At 33.9% G+C, this 22,160-nt stretch overlaps 1 protein-coding gene across 9 annotated transcripts in view; it reads left to right on the top strand.

Moving 5' to 3' along the window:
* Nucleotides 1-20,998, top strand: part of TTC6 (tetratricopeptide repeat domain 6) — a 75,020-nt gene extending 54,022 nt beyond the window's left edge. For 8 of the 9 annotated variants that reach the window (XM_035328346.1, XM_035328347.1, XM_035328348.1 and 5 more), the window contains 11 exons: nt 1,815-1,949; nt 3,287-3,436; nt 3,698-3,838; nt 4,561-4,674; nt 6,143-6,262; nt 9,477-9,550; nt 11,380-11,590; nt 13,105-13,257; nt 13,455-13,625; nt 15,635-15,860; nt 17,319-20,998. In XM_035328346.1, coding sequence (XP_035184237.1) covers nt 1,815-1,949; nt 3,287-3,436; nt 3,698-3,838; nt 4,561-4,674; nt 6,143-6,262; nt 9,477-9,550; nt 11,380-11,590; nt 13,105-13,257; nt 13,455-13,625; nt 15,635-15,860; nt 17,319-17,455 — 1,632 coding nt within the window. In that variant the 3' untranslated portion in view covers nt 17,456-20,998. Of the gene's footprint in view, nt 1-1,814; nt 1,950-3,286; nt 3,437-3,697; nt 3,839-4,560; nt 4,675-6,142; nt 6,263-9,476; nt 9,551-11,379; nt 11,591-13,104; nt 13,258-13,454; nt 13,626-15,634; nt 15,861-17,318 lie in introns of those variants that run through there. The other variant, XR_004751402.1, reaches the window with a different exon arrangement.
* Nucleotides 20,999-22,160: the final 1,162 nt, after the last annotated feature.

The raw sequence follows: 22,160 nt of genomic DNA, 5'->3' as shown, positions 1-22,160 counted from the left end.
GGTTAAGGTTGATTTTATGTCATAATTTTGCTTCTTGTGAAATAAAGCAATTATGTCTGGCATTTTGTGTCTAATAAAATGTTGTACAAAAATTTAATGTATGTGAATTAATATACAATATATAGTTACAGGTGTATTCTCAACTTTGTGAATATTCACATCTCATAGAATTTAACCAATGCTATCACTCTTCTGACTCCTGAAGTTAGCCAATGCTTGATGCCTGCAGAGTTGTTGAAATTGGCAGTATGGATAGGCTATTTCTTCTTATACAGTCCTATTTATTTATACAAGATGTACAGAGTCCTTTTTCCCTAAACACAACAGCAGGAAGCAACAGGTAGATCAAGAAAACATTGAATCTACCTTATCCATTGAGTTCTGTATTTGACACGAATGATCTTTCTGTTTCCTTATAGCTTCATTTTTGCAGCATCTTTTAAGATGAACATCAGGTGTACGCTGTGCAGAAATTATACTCCTGCTCCCTGGGCTTGTACCAGATAAAACCTCTTGGCTCACTCAACTTTTTTTTTTTTTTTTTTTTTTGTTAGGCTTGTGTGTTTTGTTCATTTCAAGCCATAACACAACATTAATAGTTCTGCTGTCTATAAAAGAATGCTAAGTCAAAGACAGCAATTATTAGTATCATCCGATTTAAGCCATTTCAATTGTCATGGTGAAGAGGATGTTTATTACAGTCCTTCCCTGATTTCTCAGAGTACTGCTCCCAGAGGTGAGAACTGCCACCCCTTTTGGAAAGGTATTGCATAAATCTCCTTATATAGGAAAACAATCAGACTTCAGGTTATACTGCTCCAAGAATCAGCTGTGCCTTTAGAATCATGTGTGAGTTCTGATATCTACAGCCTTGAAAGAGTATTTTTTTAACTGTAGGAATAGAATAAAAGGATTTTAAAATGGCAGTAAATGTAGATCTGTTTTGTCTAAAACATCCACTACATTAATGACAATTTAGGTAGGCAGCCACAGTATCTACAGACACCCATATAGCTACTGGTTTTTCAGGCGGATTTTTCTGAACAAACACTTTTTAAAAAAAAATTTCAATTAAAATGTTATAATTCTTTTACTATTCTTGATATTTACACTTTCAGCTATTGTCCCTTCATAATCCTTAAAGGCAAAGGAATAGTTTATCTCGAACTGATCTTAATTTCCTGGTTGTTTTCCTTATTCTCTCCTTTAGGACAAAGAATTATTAAAAAAGCATAAATTCTTACCATGTCTCATAGATCTGGACAGTATTCTGAGAGGTTGTTCACCTAAGTTTCTTAAATTCAGGATTTTGTTATATGTCTTTATCAGTAATAAGTTTATGCAAGTTGTCCATGGAATAAATATATATTTTACATAACTGTTTGTTATTATTATTATTATTTACATAAATAAACCTGCAGCAAGTACTTCATCATCATACCCCATCAAAAGGTATGTTTTCTTCCTGAGAAGAGAGGGAAAAAAAAGTAACCTTTCAAGGAAAATCAATAAATATTTGATTATGCTCCTAAATAACATACATTTCATTTCTACTCTTAGATCATGTACAATAGCTACTTTGTTATATAAATCGAGCTCAAAAATGTGTCCATTTTTCTAGTCAGTCATTTATATGAACAGTTCAGAGATCAAGAGAATGTCTAAATGCAGCAGCAGCAAGTAACACTCTAGTAGTCATTTTTACCTTAACATTTCAAAGACTAAAAACCTTTTAAAAATAATTGAAAATGACTGACGAGTCTTGCAGATTTCAGTTAAGTGCTTTGTAACTATTAGTATTATCTCTATTGCAGGATGCTGTAGAAAGTTTTAAACGAGCTATAGAGCTTCAGATGACCTCAGCAAAAATCCTACATAATGCATTTGAGGCTGCTGAAATGTATTTTCTTATGGGCCTGTGTTATATGGAGCAAACAAATTTATTACAGGTTGGTATTAATTATATACAATGTGTTAGCCTTTGACTCCACTGCCTGTAAACAATAACCAAACTAATGATTTCAATATTTTCAACAGCCTCCACTGCTTTAGCAGTTTTCTTTTTATCTCACAATGTACATTAGACTGTGTTGTTATAAAAACTACATTAATTTCTTACTCTTTATACATATTTTCAGAGACCTTATAGACAGGTACTTGGCAGCATCTCAGTGGCTTAGTCAATTAGTACTAAACTTGGACAAGGGAATTCCTAGATTTTTGTAATAATTATGGAGTTGCCTATATTTTTTTAAACTGTTTTCTATATTACTGTAGCTCAAAACACCCCTCTAGATGGTTCTATTTGGCACTTATCTAGGACACTGCCTTACTTAAGGAAATTATATTTGCGTTATTTCAATAAAATCAATACTTCTGATTAGGGATTTCTGTGTTAAAAACATTAAAATTTGGACACCCCACCCATGGAGGCATTCAAGGCCAGGGTGGATGTGGCTCTGGGCAGCCTGCTCTAGTGTTTGGCAACCCTGCCCAGAGCAGGGGGGTTGAAACTAGATGATCTTTAAGGTCCTTTTCAACCCAGGCCATTTTATGATTCTATGAAAAGTCTATCAGTGAGCTTTGTGGCCCGCTTAGTGTGGGTTCATGCAAATGTTTTTGATATTGATATTTTAGCAAATATGTGTCAGTTGCTGATTTGCTAAAAGGCTCAAGACTGAAACTAGAAATATTTAAAAGCAGATTTTCACGTGGCAGGGTAACAATTGCTTGCCTTGTCTGCCTCCAACCCCAATTGTCATAAGTGACAATTCTTCTTTTGGAAGAAGGCTGTTAAAGTTGTCTGAAATATCTAATGTAATAATACATGACAATTGCAAAAAGTGACTTTCTATATCAGTGCACATCTGATATTACAGCTGTAGATCTAGGAAAAGCTCGTGATTTTGTACATTCATGTGAATTGTGTGGGGAAAAAATATCTGGATGGATTTTAAAGGAGTTGCATGCTAACCATGTTAGTCTGTTGCAAGAAATAACTTCACTGTTTCAGCTCTGACAAACCATATGCTTGGGTAAACCAATGAAGAAATGAGATTATTAAGCAAGTTAGATTGTACCTCCTCACGGTTATGATTGCATTACTGGGGCATTTTAAGTAGCTGCAAATAGATGAAAGCAATCAAAACCATTGCAGATACATGTTGGATTTCAACTGCATAAATAGATTATACCTTGCTGTACAATTAATCAGTTGTTTAATAGCCTATGTTTACAGCTGTACAAACAGACCATATTTAATCCAGATGATATGTCATTCTTTCAGGCCCGTGATTCTTTTAATATGGCTATCAGACTACATACACGTTACCCTGATGCTTTTTATCAGCGAGGGCTATGTAGAATGCAGCTCGGACAAGCTAAGTGCATCCGAGATTTCAATCGAACACTTGCCCTTTGTCCATCACACTTCCAGGTAATATATAAAGACTCCCCATAATTTGTTTCTGAGGGGTGTTTTAGGATGGGTTCAAAGAATAGCAGGTTCTGCATTTAGGGTTGTATTGCCTTGTAATCTGCAAGTAAGAACAATGCAAGGATTAAATAAAAGAAATGACATGCTTCAAAAGGTGTATGTTTTTATAGAGCTTGTTTCTTTTATTTTACCCTTGTCTTAAATAACCAGCTTATTTTTTTAGCATTATGCCACATCATCATTCTGTGTTCATCTCTGCAGGCATACATGAGTCGTGCCGCTTACTATGGAAGTAAAGGCAGATACTCTAAGGCAATTATGAATTGTAATGAGGCAATCAAAATTCTTCCTAACAGTGCGAGAGCTTATTTTTACCGAGGAACTTTGAAATATCAGAATAAGGTGGGTATCTCTTTTATTGTTGTACTTCTGCATTCTGTTGTACTTCTGCATTCTCCCTTAAAACAATGTATCTTACTTGCCACTTTGTATTGGTAAAACAATGATAAAAACTTTGGAAACCAGTGTTGTTGATGGAAGCAAGGAATTTCAATTTACTATCATACTTTTGTCCTTTGAAGCCACTCTGATTGTTCTGTGGAACTTTAACTTTTATGATGGATTGGACAAGCTACTGAGCATTAGATGATCTTTAAAGTCTGATCTTTAAAGTCCCCTCCAACTCCAACCATTGTATGCTTCTGTGATCTACCTGCATATTCTCCTCTTCAGTTCTGCAGGATAGAATCTTACTTAATAGACATAAGTACCAAAACTCCATCAAAGATACCATCTAGGTTAGGCTAAGAAACAAATCAGGCTAGTAAAATTAAAGGTTGATTGCAGCATATGTATATCATCTAAACAAACATCAAAAATGTTTGGTTGTCCAGTTGTTGGCAAAATAGAGCTTCTGAAGAATTGTTCCTTCTGCAGCAAGTACTGCAGTGACTAGTCCATAGTGAATTGATTCGATACCTTCAAGTACTAATGAAGAAACTATAATGTAAAGAAAATAATGTAAATGTAAAATCAAGTTTTCTAAAAGGCTGTTATTTGAGGAGGAATATATAATGCTGTGAATTGTGAATTATAATTTATACATAGTGTTTTTTCATATCTAGACATTTAAAGCTGCTATTGAAGATCTCTCAAAAACTATTGACCTCAATAAAACCTGCATTTTGGCATACTATAACAGAGCAATCTGTTATCACCAAATAAAGAACTTCGGAAAGGTATGATATATATATTTTTGCAACATCATGTGATCACTCAGTTGTTCATATTAGCTAGTAACCTGTCTTTGACAATTAGTCAAAATTTCTGATCTCTTGCAATGTCTCCTTGTATGACAATGCTCTTCAATAAATTGTTTAAAAAAATAATTTTTGGTCCTTATAATTTTAATTACATTTGATATACCTTTGAAAATATAATGGCTATATCCAGAAAAGGACCATATAAAATTTGGATGACACCCTACCCTCATCACAACCTTGTTTTTCTGGATGTTCTTATAATTCTGATGATTAACCTGTGAACTGCCACTACCTGTGTTTCTGCTTTCTATTTTTGCTGTAAAGAAAAAGCACAACAGGACACAAAAAGGCACAATGCAGCTCGAGACTGGAAACATGATCGTGCTGAACTATCATTTTGATGTCTCAAGTTAAACTGACCTTGGGCAAAGGCCATTTGTTTCATAAAGGTTAAACGGCCAAAAATGATTCAGAGGGTAAAGTAAAAAAAACAGGGGCATTGAAGGTGTGACTTTCACTTAAGATGTGAAATTTCTAGTTCCTTCATAATAGGTTATTATAAAATTCATTCTTTACTATCACTTTTTAATTAAAGTATGAGGGAAGTTGTAGAAAAAATGTAATAACCCATTGACAGAAGAAATTTACTGGGTCTGGCAAGAACTGGGTTGGTTTCTGTAAAACACTTTCAAATGCCTTCCCCCAATTTAGAAGAGACAAGGAATAGAACTTCCCTTAAGAGGCTAGTATATGGAATATTGCTGTCAAGAACCCCCCCCCTTTTTTTTTTTTGTAAAATATCTACATATCTAGATGTAAATTATCCAGTTATTCCTAAGTAAACTATATGAGCTAATTCTTCATGTGAAAAAAAAAGAAAAAGATAAAGCATTGTTGCTGAAATATTGTTCAGTTTTGATAAATTTGGGAACCAAGGCTTCCTCAATCTATGCAAACATACCACTATTTACTTTTTTACAAAATTTACACAAAAATTTAGTTAATACAAGTAGTGCTTAGACTTTTCAATAACAATAAATTGTATTTGAAAATACTTAATTTTAAAAGTATCTTACCTTGGTACTAAGCCATGAATAATGCATTCAGAACTGTTTTTTTTTTTTTTTTTTTTTTTTTTTTTTTTTTTTAAAAGGAAAGAATATGGACAAATTTTATGAGCAGAAACAATTAAGATTTATTTCCAACTGTAATTTATGTAATAACAAAATAACTTAATTTTGACTGTTGAACGTAATGCATCTGTTTAATTTGTATTATCTTTGCTTTTGTACTCTGAGATTAGGTATCCATGTAATTATAGAAGTCTCCAAATACAGTTAAGTTCAGTCTGCAAACAGTGAAACATTGGAGTAGCCACACTGAAGTCAGTGCTTGTGTCTGTCTCTGTATGAATTATTTTCTAAAATGCCTTCTATGTTTTTAGGCTTTGAAAGACTATGGAATTCTTATTCTGCATGAATTGAGCAAGGAAATAATTTTGAAAGTGTTAATTAATCGTGGACTACTCTACATGGAAGTTGGTGATTATGCTAATGCATGTGAGGTACAAAATCCTTTTTTGTTTAAGGCAAATTTTGATTTTTTTTTTTCTTATTTGTAAGCCACTGATGATGTAGAGACCAATTTGCCAGCGTTTATATTTTCCTGAAACGGTGTCCTCTTCTCCTTTGCTCAACAGCTCATACCAGTCTGAAGCAAATAAAATGGCTAGAAGTGCCTTTTACAATTTTATGCTTCAAGGGGCAGGCATGGAAATTTTACAAAATGTAATAAACAAGAACCTGACTTTTCCTCCTTTTCTTTTTTAATCATTTAAATCATTTATGTTGGGTCCAAGTGAGTACTAATTCATTGCAGAATCTGAAGTAAATTGAGGGTTCTGATTAATTGAGTGAGCTTGTCCTCTTCCTCTGTGTGTGTGTGTATAAATGACCATTTTTCTTGAAAGGGCAGGCAGGGTCAGAGCTAAAGTTCATTTTCTTAACTGTAAGAAAAAAAATGTGTTTCTGACACCTACAATGCAGAGGACTCTTGTTCATTGGGACTCCATCTGGTATAGCAGAAATCTAAGCATTAAACCACTCTTTCAAACATATGGGCTTTTAGTTTCAAATTGTAAATAGTTTCCAAGTTTTCTAAAAGTTTTTTTTTTTTTTTTTTTCTCCTTGTTTTTAAAGAGTGTATTTTTTTTTTGTATTTTTTTTTTTTTTTTCCAAGAATAGTTGCTGCTTCATTCATTGCCTCCCTTGTGGACTATAAACAATGGTATCTTCATTACATGATAGCAACAATGTGAACATAGACATTCTAAAAATATAAATTGAAGAATGATTATGAATCCCATTTCAGTAACCCAAAAATGCCCTACTGGAAGTGCATGCCAAAACTCTTCAGAGTTTGTAGAGCTTGTGTAGAAGTAAGTTAAATAGGAAGATTGTATTATTGGTCTCTTGTGCTTTAAGATGCAATTGATCAGATTAGTTCAGAAAAGATACTGAGATGATACAAACTGGTATGTAAGGCCAGTGAATGGACACTGTGAAATAGGACAGAACCAGCAGGCTGAGCAAACAAGTAATTTGAATGGTTTATAGATGTGGTTTAACTTGGCAGACAGCTAAGCACCACACAGCCATTTGCTCACTGCCTCAGAGTGGGATGGGGTAGAGAAACAGAAAAAGGTAAAGCTTATGGGTTGAGATAAAGACAGTTCAACAGGATAAAAAAGGAAAAGGGGAAAAAAGATAATGATAAAAGAATGTACAGAACAAGTCATGGACAATGCAATTGCTTACCGCCAGCCAACCGATGCCCAGACACTCCCCTAACAGCAGCAGCCCCCCTTTTTTTGAGTTTTATTGCTTATCACTGTGGCCAGTCTGGGTCAGTTGTCCTGGCTCTGTCCCCTCCCAGCTCCTGGTGCACCTCCAGCCTGCCTGCTGGCAGGGTGCTACCAGTGAGAGGCTGGAAAGTCCTTGGCTCTGCATGAACACTGCTCTGCAATGTCTAAATCATCCTGTATCATCAGCATTCTCATCCTAAACTCCAAATGCTGCACCATATGAGCTAACTCTATCCCAGCCAAAACCAGGACAATAGTTAAGACTAATTTACAGAATAGTAATCGAACAACAGACACAAAATTATGTAATAGCTAATTTAAGAAAGAAAGAAAAAAAAAAAGATCATAAATGTGCTAGAGACCTCCTTGTGTATCCATTCTGTTAACGTTTAATTGCAAGTATGTGTAATACATGTATACTGCTTGCTGAAATAATGTAATTATTTAAGCTCTACTCAAAGTGAATGTATTCCTGAATTGGGTGCACTGTGAGTAAGAGGAAAAGTTACAGTTCAGTCTGTATAAGATCTGAATTGCTGTAAAGAGGTGTCTGGTTTTTTTTTTTTCCAGTTGATTCTGTGAAGTGTGAGGTGACCTGTGAGGGTAGCATATTTGGTTTAAGTAAATTAAACCTGGTCCTTGGAAATTTGATCCTGCCTTAGACCATGGTGCATAGACCATGGTGTATACTTCAACCTGCACGTATGAAGAATCACATTAGCTTCCCTGGAAATTCATTGAAAGGCTTTAGTGGATTGGAACAGTGCCTCTCATTGTTTTTTTAGAAGCAGATCTATAATTTTATGTCATGTGTTTACAAAAGGAGAGGTTTTATTTTAATAAAATACTGATATATATACGTCTGTACATCATGAAAGTATTATGAAAGTATTTTGCCACTTTTGTACATTCAACAGTACTAAAATCTTCCATGTTGTTTTATTTTTAAAATCTGAACATATAGAAAATGCTTTCTGAGTTGTGATTCAGTGGATGTATCAGCTAAACCATTCCTATTGCGTACTGATTGCTTTCCAACGAAGAAGGCCTTAAAGCACTTTTAAAAATCAAGCACCTTTTAAAAATCAAGTGTACTTTACAGTTGAACCACATAAATCAAAACCACAAGCATTTTGACAATGTTCTGAATTTTAGTAAAAAGCAAAAATTAAAAGCTCTGAAAAAGTGATTTATTATAAAAATCTCAGCATGTCTTTCATTGGAACATTGTGAATAGAGTCTTGTAATGCAAATACGAGTTTGGTTTGCTACATCTTTAAAAGTAATAAAAATAAATAATTTTATTACTGGGTGAGTTATATTGAAATTGCATATAACAAAATATATTTTCAATATTTATGTATTTAATAAGAGATGTTTCTATTAAAATCGATCAGTAACTTTCTGAACAGTTTTATTTTTTTGTCTGGAAATGTTACCTCAAACTTTGTGAGAAACACCATGATACCACATAACTTTAGAGATTTTATTCTATCAAAGTCTGTCACATGAAGTATGAAAACAATTAAATACATCTTTTGCAATGGGAAAGGAATTCGCAGGTGGCTTTGTGCTGTTTCCCACGTCCCTGAGATAATGAGGAAACAAGCTAGAGATGAGTGCACAGAGAAGCTAGACCAATGATAAGTTGTTGTCGGCGCATGCTATAGTTAGTTGCCTATATATACTCTGTTAGAACATGCAATAAAGGAGGACGATTATACTCGCATCAAGATTGCATCGTTACTCTGGGACCGTCTCCCTTTCTGATATGTTGCCTCTTTGAAAATATATCGTCTCTGTGAAGAATTATCTCCCTTTTCCTTTAGAAGCATAAAGATGTATAGCTAAAATCTCAGTTTTAGGTGAAGTGAAAAAATGTAAATTTGCATTGTTTAATGTCTGTTCATTTCAGGACTTTAAAGAAGCAGCATTGCTTAGTCCAGATGATAGCAAGATCTTTGAAGCTATTGGAATCTGTTATCATAGGTAAGAGGTAGTTTTGTTTGATGCAGAGTAGAAAAATTAATAATTCCTGAACTATATATCCCCTTTTATTTTGAGCACACTGAGAACTCGGGGAGGAGAAAGTGGTAAAACAAAACAAAACAAAACAAAACAAAACAAAAAACTGATATGAAAATCTTGTGGTATCAAGCAACCGTGTGTTCATGGCAGCATCAGAAGGAAATACTAGGATGATAAAACTGAATCAAGAGAAGGACTGAAGAACAAAGAACGATGAAAGAGAAACAGATGTTATTCCACACCCTTAGATGGAATGTGAAGTAGCTGTAAGTTGTGTTGGTTTGTTCAGAATTAGTCAGTATGTGATTTCTGCTTAAATTGACACCTTGTCCTTTAAGGTAAGGCAAAAAACCTCAATGGTCAGTCTTGACTGAATTTTTTATTTTGAAGTTCTAAAGTGTTGTTTCATCAAGATGAGATTTATTTTGAAAGATTAAAGTATATCTGTTAAAACAGATACAAGTTGGAAGAAATAAGATGTGCGTTAGTATTTTTAGTGTACTCATCATAGTGACACTTGGAGTCATTAGCTCCCATTTCACACAAACATAACCTGTGATAAAAAGGGAATTTTAATAGCTCTCTCTGCCTATTAGTCTAGTCTAATCTATTTTATTCTAAAGTTACGCTGTTGTGTATCACTCCATAATCTGATTTCTGTTGAGGTAGCTTGGAGGTGGACATATTCAGGATTGTAGTATCACAACTGCTTGTGTTACTATGCTTGTAGTTAAAGCACAGCTGCCTCCAATTTTCACAGTGTCTGAATGATGTAGAACTAGCACAGTAATGCTGAGTCCTGCTTCTAAGAACTGGGTATAAGATTTTGGTCTTCATGTTTATATTTACCTGTCAAAAGGAGTTACTGTTAACAGTAAAACTGAGCTAGTATGACCTGTTTTAAGATGCATTTGGGATCCTATTAACAGGATTGGGATGAAGCCCTAATTTATTTTGCAACATGCATTTTGCTTGAAAAAAGCATTTGATTTACAAACCTTAAAATCACTTGTTAGATTAATCTTTTCTCCTTCATTAAAGAAATCAGGTGGACTCATAACAGGTAGCTTACAGTCAAAGAATCTCTTTCAGTATTGTCTTGGTAAAACAAGTTTGTATTTTGACATGCTGAAATTTTTGCTTTGTATGTAAAGATGTCTATTAGTAATCATTGATGTATTTCAGGCATTCTGTTTATACTCAGTATACTCTGCATGCATCAAATTTTATCTAAGGATGGAACTCCACATTTAGCCTACTCTTTGACCAGAACGGTCCTTAGTAGCCTGAGTATCAGCTCTTTTTACCCTGCAAGTGTAACATAGTCTGGATAAGTTCAAGAACTGGCATGAGGAGAAACAGAGAGAAGGCTTATATTAGAGGTAGATGATTTATGACTGAAACAGGTGTGCCTGAGGAGATTGCTAAAAAATATGTTTGGCCATGACATTTGGACAGCCTGAATGACTCAGATAAAGTCTGTATTAGAATCTGCTGAGTACAAATGGTGAAAAGGTGAAATCTTTGGTCAGCAGAGTTTAAATAAGAGTTTTGCTGCTTTCTTCCTCAGGCCAAGGAATTTAAACTGAAGTTTGACTGTCATTCACTGTTACAATAACCATCAGGGAGCACATATAGAAACCAAACTTAAGAAAAAAAAGTGTCCCTTTCAGTCAGAATTGAACTATGTTCTGAAGGCATTATGGGGGAGAGGATCTTGTTTATAATTTTTAAACAATAAACAGATTATTAAACAATAAACAAATATTCACTAGTAGCTCTATTTTTAGACTTCATGAATTTGAAGCAGCTGTGAGATCATTTAACCAGGTTCTCAAACTAGAACCCATTTCTGTGGATGCCTATATTGGACGAGGAAATGCTTACATGGAAAATGGACACAAGGCTGGTCTTAAACTGGCACAGAAAGATTTCCTGAAAGCAATTCACCTGAATCCAATGTGTACGAAAGCCAGAATTTGCTTAGGATACAACTTGCAGGTAATGCACCAAAATTCATTGTCAGTACTACGGTTAATCAAACAAAATAAAGTTAATATTGTATGCATGTATTTTTATAATGCAAAATGTAAAACAATCCATATATTAAGACATGTCTTAGTGTGCTTTTTGTTTTCAGATAAATGGATAGACCATTATTTTCTTTTCACATTTCTACTGAAACTTGTTGTAGATCTACTCTCAATTAATGACATAACAAGTAACCTTGCCTTCTATTTGCACCTGATAAATGAACATTATGAATGGACGTGTTCTGTGTGTATAAGCTGTTTACAGATGTAAAAGTGACCAAAATATTAGATATATATATATATGTATATATATAATCAATTTAAAACAATCTTATATGTTCCAGTTATCCAAAATAGTGTTAGAAAGTCTACTAAAATCCTTTGGAAAATGACAAATAATGATCACCGAAAAATGGTTAACTGCATAAATGTACTTCTGTATTAGCAAAAGGATATAAGATATGACTTGACAGTTTTTCTTCTTCTCTATCTAATTCCTCTGATTTAATTACTGTGATTTATTATATCAAATTGTCTGAAAAGTCTTGAATCGTCAAGAATCTTGCTGGGAATTATTTTTTGCCAATGTATATATATATATATATATTGCCAATGTATATGTATATGAGAGACTAATGTCAGTGGCCTGTGTCAGGTCTATTTGCACAGGAAGGACTAAGTTGGTGAGTAGGTAGGAATATGACTTATGTAGAAACTGGACATCTCATGTTGCAGGAGGCAACCCAGAATGTTCACATAGTGGCAGGTACTTAATTTCTGTGAGGCCTAAATCTCACTAGGTACCTTTTCTTTACCCTGATTGTACCTTTGGAACTTAAACATACACACAAGTGGAGAAGTGTTTTGATTTGGATGTTTAGTCTTTCACTGTTGCTTAATTAATCTGTATACTAGATAAAATGTATACACTGTGCCACAGTGAGGGCTGAAGAAGTAAGGGGGGATTTTATCAATGTGTATAAGTACTTAATGGAGGAACACAAAGAAAATGGAGCCAGGCTTTTCTTAATGGTGCCCAGTGATAAGACAGGAGGCTTTAATTGATATAAAGGAAAATCCACTTAAAATTAGAAAAGTGTGAGGATGATCAATCATTGGAACTGATTACATATAGAAGTTGTTGAGTCTTCATCTTTGGAGAAGTTCAGACATGGTCGTGGGTGACCCTGCTTTCAAAAGGGGGGTTGGTCTAGATGATTTTCAGAGATTCCTTCCAACTTCAAACATTCTGTGAATCTATGATATAGAAAAGGTAATACTTGCAATTAAAACAGTTGCTACAAGATATTTGATTTTTTTTTGTGTGTGTGTGTGTAATTTAGTTAACTGCATTTGTAAGTAAAAGCGTTCTTCTATTTTCTGCTGTAGTTTTGTCATTAGTAGATTAGTGTTTTTTTTTTTTTTTTTTTTTTTTGACATTTCCTAAGTTTCTTATTGTGCACGTACTGCAATTCATTTTAGGCCAGTGGAAGGCTACAGAGAGCTTGGAACCAGTTTAAAGTTGCCATTGTTATTGATCCAAAGTGCTATGCTGCATATGATGGACGAGCTTCGGTCTGTCTTCAGATGGGTGAAAATTTTGCTGCACTTCAGGATATAAATGCTGCATTAAAGGTAGGTCTTATCTTAAAGTGATTTTACTAAAATTAAGCTGTTTTTATGAAGCCAGTCACTACTGTGCAAGAACAATTGCCAGAAGGTGCATTTTTAAATTTTATTTTAAAAAGAAATGTATAATTGACAAACAGAATAAATTACTGTATAAATGTGGATTTTCCCTGGATAAGAATGCATCTAGCATTTCTTTTCAGCTCACTACCACTGCTCCGCTGCTAACAAATCGGGGCGTCATCAACCAGTTAATGGGGTATCTATCCTGTGCCATGAAGGACTATCAACAAGCAATTTCTGTTGACCCCAACTATGCATTAGCTTACTTCAGTGCAGCGAATATTTACTTCCATAATCATCAATTTTCACAGGTAAGTCTTCAGTCTGTCTTTACACTGTCTTCAGAACATTTTTTATTCGTTAACTCGAATACCATTGGTACAAATCTGTCTTTAAATGCACTTTAACTTTCTTGCACTGAATTTCCTGGTCTTTTAATGGGAGATTAATCTGTATTAATCAATAATAAGTAAATGCCCTCTATTATATATTTTAGCATTTATATGAATAAACTAATATTTATGACAGCTAAGATATAAATCACAAATGTTTGTAATGAATTGTGGTACTAAAATTTCACAGATGTTAAGTAAGCTTCACCAAACCTAATTCCCATACATTAAATAAGTTGCCTGTATGCACTATAACACCATTAGAAGGAAAATGAAAAGAATCTTGTGCGGATGGACTTTAATCAAGAAGTCATATCTTCTACCTCTTACCACAGTAACTTCAAGGTTTTAATCACATATTTCTGCTTAAATACAATATGCATCTTTGAATACAGAAGAGTTGGATTCTGAAACTCCTCTTGTGAGAGAATTTGAAATCTGCTTGAAGGACCATTTATTTTTCTCTCTGATAGAAGGCCGCCACACTGATTTTTCTTTTGGCTTCCTGTCACACTTCCTGGACACAGGCTCAGACTTTGATTGGAACTTTATGGTCCAGCAGCTGTGGACACCCAGAACCAGTATGGATGCTTCAGCATGTTTTATCTACTTTAATTAATCCTCTCCTAGAATTACATCTGTAAACACTTTAGCTTGCAGTTCACATAATGAGGAATTCGTCATGTACACTATAAGCTTGGCATATAGTTTTAAACTGAGATTGTACTTCATACAGCACAAGAAATAGATGATGTAAGAAAACAATCTAATGTTCTTGTTTGTTTCTTTGAGTTAAATTCCCTGTTGCTCTTGAGCATAAGTTAGATCTGGGTCATAAATTCCTTAAGACTCTAAGGTCAGTACTCCGCGTGTAGATTCTGCAGTGATCATGTAATCTCTCTCTCTCTCTCTCTCTCTTTTTTTTTTTTTTTCTTTTTACTGCATCTGATATTGTTCATCTATGAGTGGTCTTGCACAACCTATTCTTCCTCTTTCCTATGAAAAAAAATCAGTGGTTCTCTACTCTGTCTCCAGAGGATGTTTACAGAGAAAGAAGTTCAAGAATAGGTGTTGCATTATAAATCACTTTCTATGTTAATTCAAATTGACCTCAGTGCATAACTTATTTCTTCTGTGCTATAATTACAGTTCAGCATAAACAGGTATTCTTTTTTTTTTTTTTTCAAAAGTCTATCTGGGTGGTTACTAACCTGTTTGTGGATGTTGTCAGTTAACCCCGGTAGGCAGCTAAACTCTGTGTAGCCACTCATTCAGTCCCCCCAAGTGGAATGGAGAAGAGAATTGAAAGGGTAAAAGTGAGAAAACTTGTGAGTTGAGATAAAAACAGTTTAATAGGTAAAGCAAAGGCTGTGTATACATGCAATGCAAAATTAAGAATTCATTCAATACTTCCCATTGGCAGGCAGATGTTTAACTATTTTCAGGAAAGCAGGACTTCATCATGCATAATGGTTACTCAGGACAGACAGACACAATAACTCCAAATGTCCTCCTCCTCTTCTGTAGCTTTTTGTTGTTTGAGCTTGATAATGTAACGTCTTGGACCCCTTTGGTTAGCTGGGGTCAACTGTTCTGGCTGTGTCACCTCCCAGCTTTTTGTGTACCCCCAGCCTACTTGCTGGCAGGTCAGCATGAGAAACAGAAAAGGCCTTGATGCTGTGTACATACTGTTCACCAATAGCTAAAATGTTGGTGTGTTGTTAACACTGTTTTGATCACAAATCCAAAACATAGCACTGTATGGGCTACTATGAAGAAAAATTAATTCTATCCCAGCAAAAATGAATGCAGTGAATAAGCATAGGGGTGCTTTACTATGCACAAAGAATGTTAAACAGCATGAGTAAATATTCCTCAAATTTTAACAGTTTTTTTTTTTTTTTATCTCCAATTCATGTCTTTTTTAGGCCTATTGCTATTATTCCAAGGTATTAAAGCTCGAGCCAAGAAATGAATATGCTATTATGAATCGTGCTATTACAAATACAATATTAAAAAATTTCGAAGAAGCAAGAGAAGACTTTGAGAAGGCAATTTGCCTCTGTCCATTCTCTGCAGCAGTGTATTTTAACAGGGCAAATTTCTATAATGGATTAAAGCAATATGAACAAGCTGAGAAAGACATTTCAACAGGTAATCTTGATTACCTGCTATGGCTGCCACTTGGAACCATACTAGTAATTATGATAAATTACTTGGTTTTATTTCACAATTCAGCAAGTATGTGTGTATTTTTGCTAGCATATTTTCTAGCTAATTTGATAAGGTATTATGATGTGATTAAAAAGAGCAAGTTAAAGTAAACATACTAATTAATTCTAATCTTTTTTTTTTTTTTGATTCTTAGAACTAAAAATATGTAGATTAGAAGAAAAACTGTTCTGTATAATGTGTCGTATTAGCTGAACAGAGCCACATTCTAAATGAAATTGTGGCAAGAAGTTGTGAGGAAATGCAATACTTACCAAGTCTTGAAAAATTAAATTTGTGTATGTGTGTATTGAGAAGTCTAGGTGCTATGAAAATGGCATTCATGTAGCTTATTTCATATATAAGCAAGAAATAAAATGCGTATGCTCATTGTAGAAGTTTTAAAATGGTATTTGCTGGCATAAGCTTTTGTACTGGGAATAGACATGGTTCATGGATAAGACGAGATTAATCAAACTCTTGCCTTGATCCTAGTAAAATACAATCTGTTCAGATTTAAAACAGCTGAGCTATGTTTTTTGCTTCTGTTGTTCTTGCTGCTAACACAAGATACAGCAACTCTGGATACACAGACAACTTTTTCTCCCAGGAACTAACATTATGTTTAGTTTGTATTAATAATTTTGTAGAACAAAACTTAGTAATACGACTTTGATTAGACATTTGATTGCACAGGTAGTGATCTTTCCAGAAAAAATTAACTCTTTAGATTTTTTTTTTTTAATTAGTTTACTTTTAATTTTTGAGATTTGTCAAAATAATCTTTGTTTTCATGATTAATAAAATAATTGCATAGTGGGTTTCATGGGTATTATTTTCATGCTATAAGATAATGAAAATTGACTGGACCACTGAGATGATTGTTTTTCAACTAACTTTCTCTCTAAAACAGAATTTTAAAACATCAGATTAAGCTTTCCAGCAATTAAATAAATCAGTTTCTTACATAACGGAGGAACTGAGAAAGATATTGGGTACCTTGCCATGTCCACCATGGATGGTGGTAGTTTTTTTTTCCGAGATTTTGCTCATATTATAGAGGAAAGCATAGATTCTGCTAATGGGGCAGAATTGAAATGGGATGCGTAAATGGCATCAAAAATAATAATAAAAAAATCTGAAGAATAAATTGCATAACAAAGTTGCCTACTTTTTCATGTAAAATTAGTATAGGTAATGCATATAGGTAATTAGTATATAAGTAATGCTTTTCTCTTGTGAAAGCATGTTTGGAGAAAAAATAGAACACTGACAACAACTTTGGGACCATGCTTCTCTTTATAATTATGTGACTGTGTAAAAAAAAAAAGAAAAAAAAAGAAAAAAAAGCCTAATATTCTAAATATTCTATTTCTTTTGTTTGTTTGTTTGTTTTTTCAGCATTGTCAATTCAGCCTAATGATGCCGTGATGTATAGACTTAGAGGTGATATTCGTGCTAAACTGGGTTTCAATAAAGAAGCTGTAGAAGACTACAAACAAGCAATCAGCATACAAGAACATATTGATTGCATATGAAAATACATCAGTTCTATTTACAGATTTCTCAGACTTCTAATTAAAAAAGTCCAACGTGCAAAGAAATGTGTCTTTATTTTTATATATTTTACACACACTTAATTTTTCTAAATAATATAATTACCTTGATTCAATCCCAAACTAGCTGGATTTATGAGAATAGAATGCCACATTTAATCTTTATGAGTTATAGATTGATCTTTATTTGTTAAAGAGAGAACTGATCGTGTTGTACAGTGAATGAAGAACAGAGAAGTAGTAGTAATAAGCAAGAGGCTTCAATCATATTGGTGACAGAATAAGAGAGACAACCCCCTGGCCAGATGACGACTGGAGTGTTTGGCTACCAACCTTCTAAAATGGCTACCAAATGCCTGTGACTGCTCACTAGGCCTCAGTTTCTACTTTATATCTTTCCATTTCCCTGTCACACACACTAGACATTGTGCAAGGTACACATTACAGAGCATGAGAACTACTCCAGGAACTGAAATTTGAGAAGGTAATTCATTCTGAGAGTAAAAAATTGAGGTCATTTGCTTCCACTTAAATACGTTACAGTGTCAACTTGAAGAGACATGTAAAAATGCATAAGTAATAGATCATATTTTTTTTGTTTTAAGTTGTGAGAGTGGGTTTAAGAATAGACTCTCATCTAAACATGGAGATTGAAGTGCGAATCAGTGTGAACAAAATTTAAAAACTGACAGTCCCTACCCAGGTGCTAAATTAAACCCTCCAAGTCTGGTATAACATGGTTAAGACAGCAAAAGGATGAAGCAAAACAGATGTCTTTGTCTCAGAAAAGAGAAAAAGAAGGACTCTTAAGGTTGCATTCAGAATGTAAACAGTACTGTGGGTTCAGGTGGTGAGAAGATTTTAAAGGCACAAATGGTTCTTTAATGCCCAGTCCCAGAGGTATGGAAATTATATGTGTATTTTTAGTTTAGATTTAGATATAAAATGCTGACAATTTACTTCTTGGCAGGTAAGGAAGAGCAGAGGAAAAGGGGAGGGGGAACTTCACCAAACAATAGACCTAACACATACTGGTATATGCCTTTAATTGCCTAATCCCCTGTATGTGCAATAATTTGTAGATAGAGAATAATCCAGAATAGATTCAAAGTAAATAATCTAATTCATATTAAAGGAACATCAAAGAATAGTTATAGAGGTTGGTTTAAATTTATAACTGATTTTTTCATTTATGTATTGTTGAAATGAATGTGAAAATGTTGTCATTGCTTTTTCTCAAATAATTGTGTTTTATTTACTCTGAGTACTTAAAACAATGATATACTCTATTTCTGTATATTCCCTGTTCTTGCAAACCTATGGTGAATGTTTAGTCAATGTGATAGAGAGTGACTGGAAGTTTAGCTATGTTCTGCTGTCTAATTTTTTTCATTTGTAATATCACATTACATTATAAAAAATCCTATGCTTGTCACACTTATGATATTTGGGCTGGAAAAAAATTACCATTGAAAGGCAATTCAGAGTATCACAACTAAGATAAGTTGATGGAGAAAAGCATTTGTCTATATCCCTACTCTCCTTGATTGTCTTATCTAGCTGTTTAATATCTAGGATGATGACAGATCTAGCAAATGCAATGGTTGTTTGGAATAGATGAATCATAGTCACAATGCATAAAGGGTAGAAAAAGTTTACAAAACATTGCTTTTAATTTCTTTATTCATGATTAGTTTCTCTGGTGTTTAAAAATAAGAGTTTATAGATATAAGCACTAAATTAAAATATCTCTAGGTAATGTAGGATGTTTTTGCCTAGTATTATCATAGAAGAAAACATAGAATATTATGTCATAGCATTCATTACATAGTATTATTATATACATTAGTGTGTTACTGGAAATCTATTTGGTATAACAGTTTTTCTTGAAATTAAATTAAAATATTTGACCATAAGATGATCAAAAATAAAATATATAAGTATAAATTTACAAGTGGCTATATTTCCATGCATGACTATCATGGTTGTTGATGCAAATTGGGGAATTATTTACCTAATATCCTGTATGTGCACAAATCCAAAGTTTGCTTGAATGATGGTGTCAGTGTGAGGCAAAAACATTTTTTTTCCCCTTTCTCTTTCTCCACATGGCTCTTTCAGTGCTTTTTATTATCTGAAGAATTGTTTATTGATGAAATTGTTAAATTATTCATGATTCTATGGCCTTTTCCTTTCTTTGACCTCCTTATGAATTACCTGCTGATGGGTTGTGAGATAGTGATGCCCTCATCATGTATAGAGCATCATCAAAGTTAAATCAGAATGAAAAGAGGCCAAACCTTTCCCTTGGATCCTTTCCTTGCCGTACTCACTATAGTTTTTTTTTTTTTTTTTTTTTTTTTTTAGCTTAGCACATCTTGAATATCAACCAGAAATGAACATTAATAAGACTTTTATCTTCACATTTAAAACTTGAAATGAAACAAGGTCAGTTATGACTTGCTGTTGGTAGAGTGACTTGATGTAAATGACATGGACTATTGTCATTTACAAATTTTTCATCTGTTACACAATGCTAGGATGTGGGTGGTGGCCCACTGAATTTCCAATTTTATCATTCATTACCACAATTTGCAATTCAGGGAGCATATTAGCTGCTTTTGAAAAAGTGAAATGCATGAAGAATTTATTTGCATAATATAACTTGTAAATTTCAAGTTGCATGATCAAAATTTACTGCTTTACTTGAAAAATAGGTTATCAACTCCCTTTTTTTTTTCTTGAAATCTTTCTTTCAAATTTTCTTTCTCAAGATAAATCTTGTATTTTCTAAAGCATTTTAAAAGTCAGTGGAAATATTTGTATAACAGAACTTCTTTCATGTCTTTTTTAGTAAAATAGATTGATAAAGTCATTAGTGATTTTAAGAATCATTGTTCCACTACATTACAATTGTATTTTACAGGCTGAACAGGATTATGATGGGTTTATTGCAGCCTGAACTTTGTTCAACCCAGTATGGTATGGTTGTTAAACTCTGAGATTTCTTCCTTTGCTAATTATAGATCCAGAAAATTTTCATAATTGGTATTATGAAAATTTTTGCTTCACAAAATCACTAAGAGAAGCTCTTGTCCCTTGTTATACAGTGGTATTAGTTCTTTCTGTATTTAAAATCTCTTTAGTGGAGCTTATTTTTTTTCTGTATTTTCTTTGACTCTTTTTCTAAAAAATCCATTTGATAGGCTGTAGTTTAATAAAGCAGATTACTAAGAAACCTCAGCTGCATTTATGTTTGGAAACTGATGCTGAGAAGACTTGTGTCTAGAAAGGCAAAATACATCAGCAGTGGAACATCTCTGTTGCTATCATATCACATTTGTCAGTGTTACACTTTATTGTTAAGAATTGCACTACTTGTGACCCCACTAAAATCTAGTTTACTAAACTAGTTTACCTGTGACATCTGTGTTCCTATTTATGTCTTTCCATGGACAAAATGAAAAATCTATATATAGGTTTTATCCTTAGTTACTGGTAATTATTCCAAATAAGAAATACAAGTGTTCATTATGTTGGTAGAAACATAGCTCAGTTTATTGAAAAAGGAGGGCAGAAGAACAGACGTATTCTTATGAGTGCTGGTCAAGCAAGATTTACAGATTTGTAGAACAAAACAAAACAAAAATATGTTTTCTCAGTCCCCATTCCATCTAAAAAATTGAAATTTTATAGTAGTGTTTAACTGTTATAATACAATAGGACAAAGAATTTAATTTTATAACTGAAACGCAACTTTATTATGCAAACATAGTCCTCTATTCACCTAAAGGACTGAATCACCTGTTTTATTTCTCACTCTTTAAAATACTGATAATAAATATATTATTAGAAAACAGATAAGTGTTTGATTAGCAGAGAATACGTTCAACCAAAATCCTCAGATCCCTTTCTGCAGGGCTGCTCTCCAGCTTCTTGTCCCCCAGTCTGTATATATAGCCAGGGTTGTCCCTTCCCAGCTGCAGACTCCAGCACTTACTCTCACTAAACTTTATGTTGTTGCTGATTGTCCAGCTCTCTAATTCAGTAAGAACTCTCTGCAAGGACTCTCTACCCTTGATGGAGTCAACAGCTCCTCCCAGTTTAGTGTCACCTGCAAACTTAGTATACCTTCAGGTCCTGCATCCATGTCATTTCTGAAAACGTTGAAGAAGCCCTAAAATAGAGCCATGGGGAACCTCAGCAGTGACTGACTGCCAGCTTGATGTAAACCAATGTACTCTGAGCACAACCCATCACCAAATTGTTCATTCATATACGAGTACAAATATGTATTTTTCTGTATGATGGACATTTTGTCCAGAAGGATGCTCTCCATACTGAAAGCTTTCCTGAAATCAAAAAAGATTACATAACTGGCTTCCCTTAGTCAACTAAGTGGGTGACCTTGTCATAAAAGGAAATTAAGTTAGTTAAACAAGGCTGCCCCCTTGTGAACCTGTTCTGGTTATGACCAATGACTTCATTGTCTTTCAGGTGTTCAGTAACTCCCAGATTAATCCCTATAATTTTACCAGGCACTGAAGTGAGACTGACAGGCCTGTAGTTACCAGGCTCTTATTTCTTGTCCTTCTTGAAAATTGGAACAATATTTTCCAGCTTCCAGTTGACTAGAACTTCTCCAGATTCCCAAGACTGTTGAAAAACAATTGAGCACCCTGGAATG

The sequence above is a fragment of the Oxyura jamaicensis genome, chromosome 5 (genome assembly GCF_011077185.1).
Source record: "Oxyura jamaicensis isolate SHBP4307 breed ruddy duck chromosome 5, BPBGC_Ojam_1.0, whole genome shotgun sequence".
NCBI classification, from domain to species: Eukaryota; Metazoa; Chordata; class Aves; order Anseriformes; family Anatidae; genus Oxyura; species Oxyura jamaicensis.
This window is presented reverse-complemented; position numbering and strand designations above follow the sequence as displayed.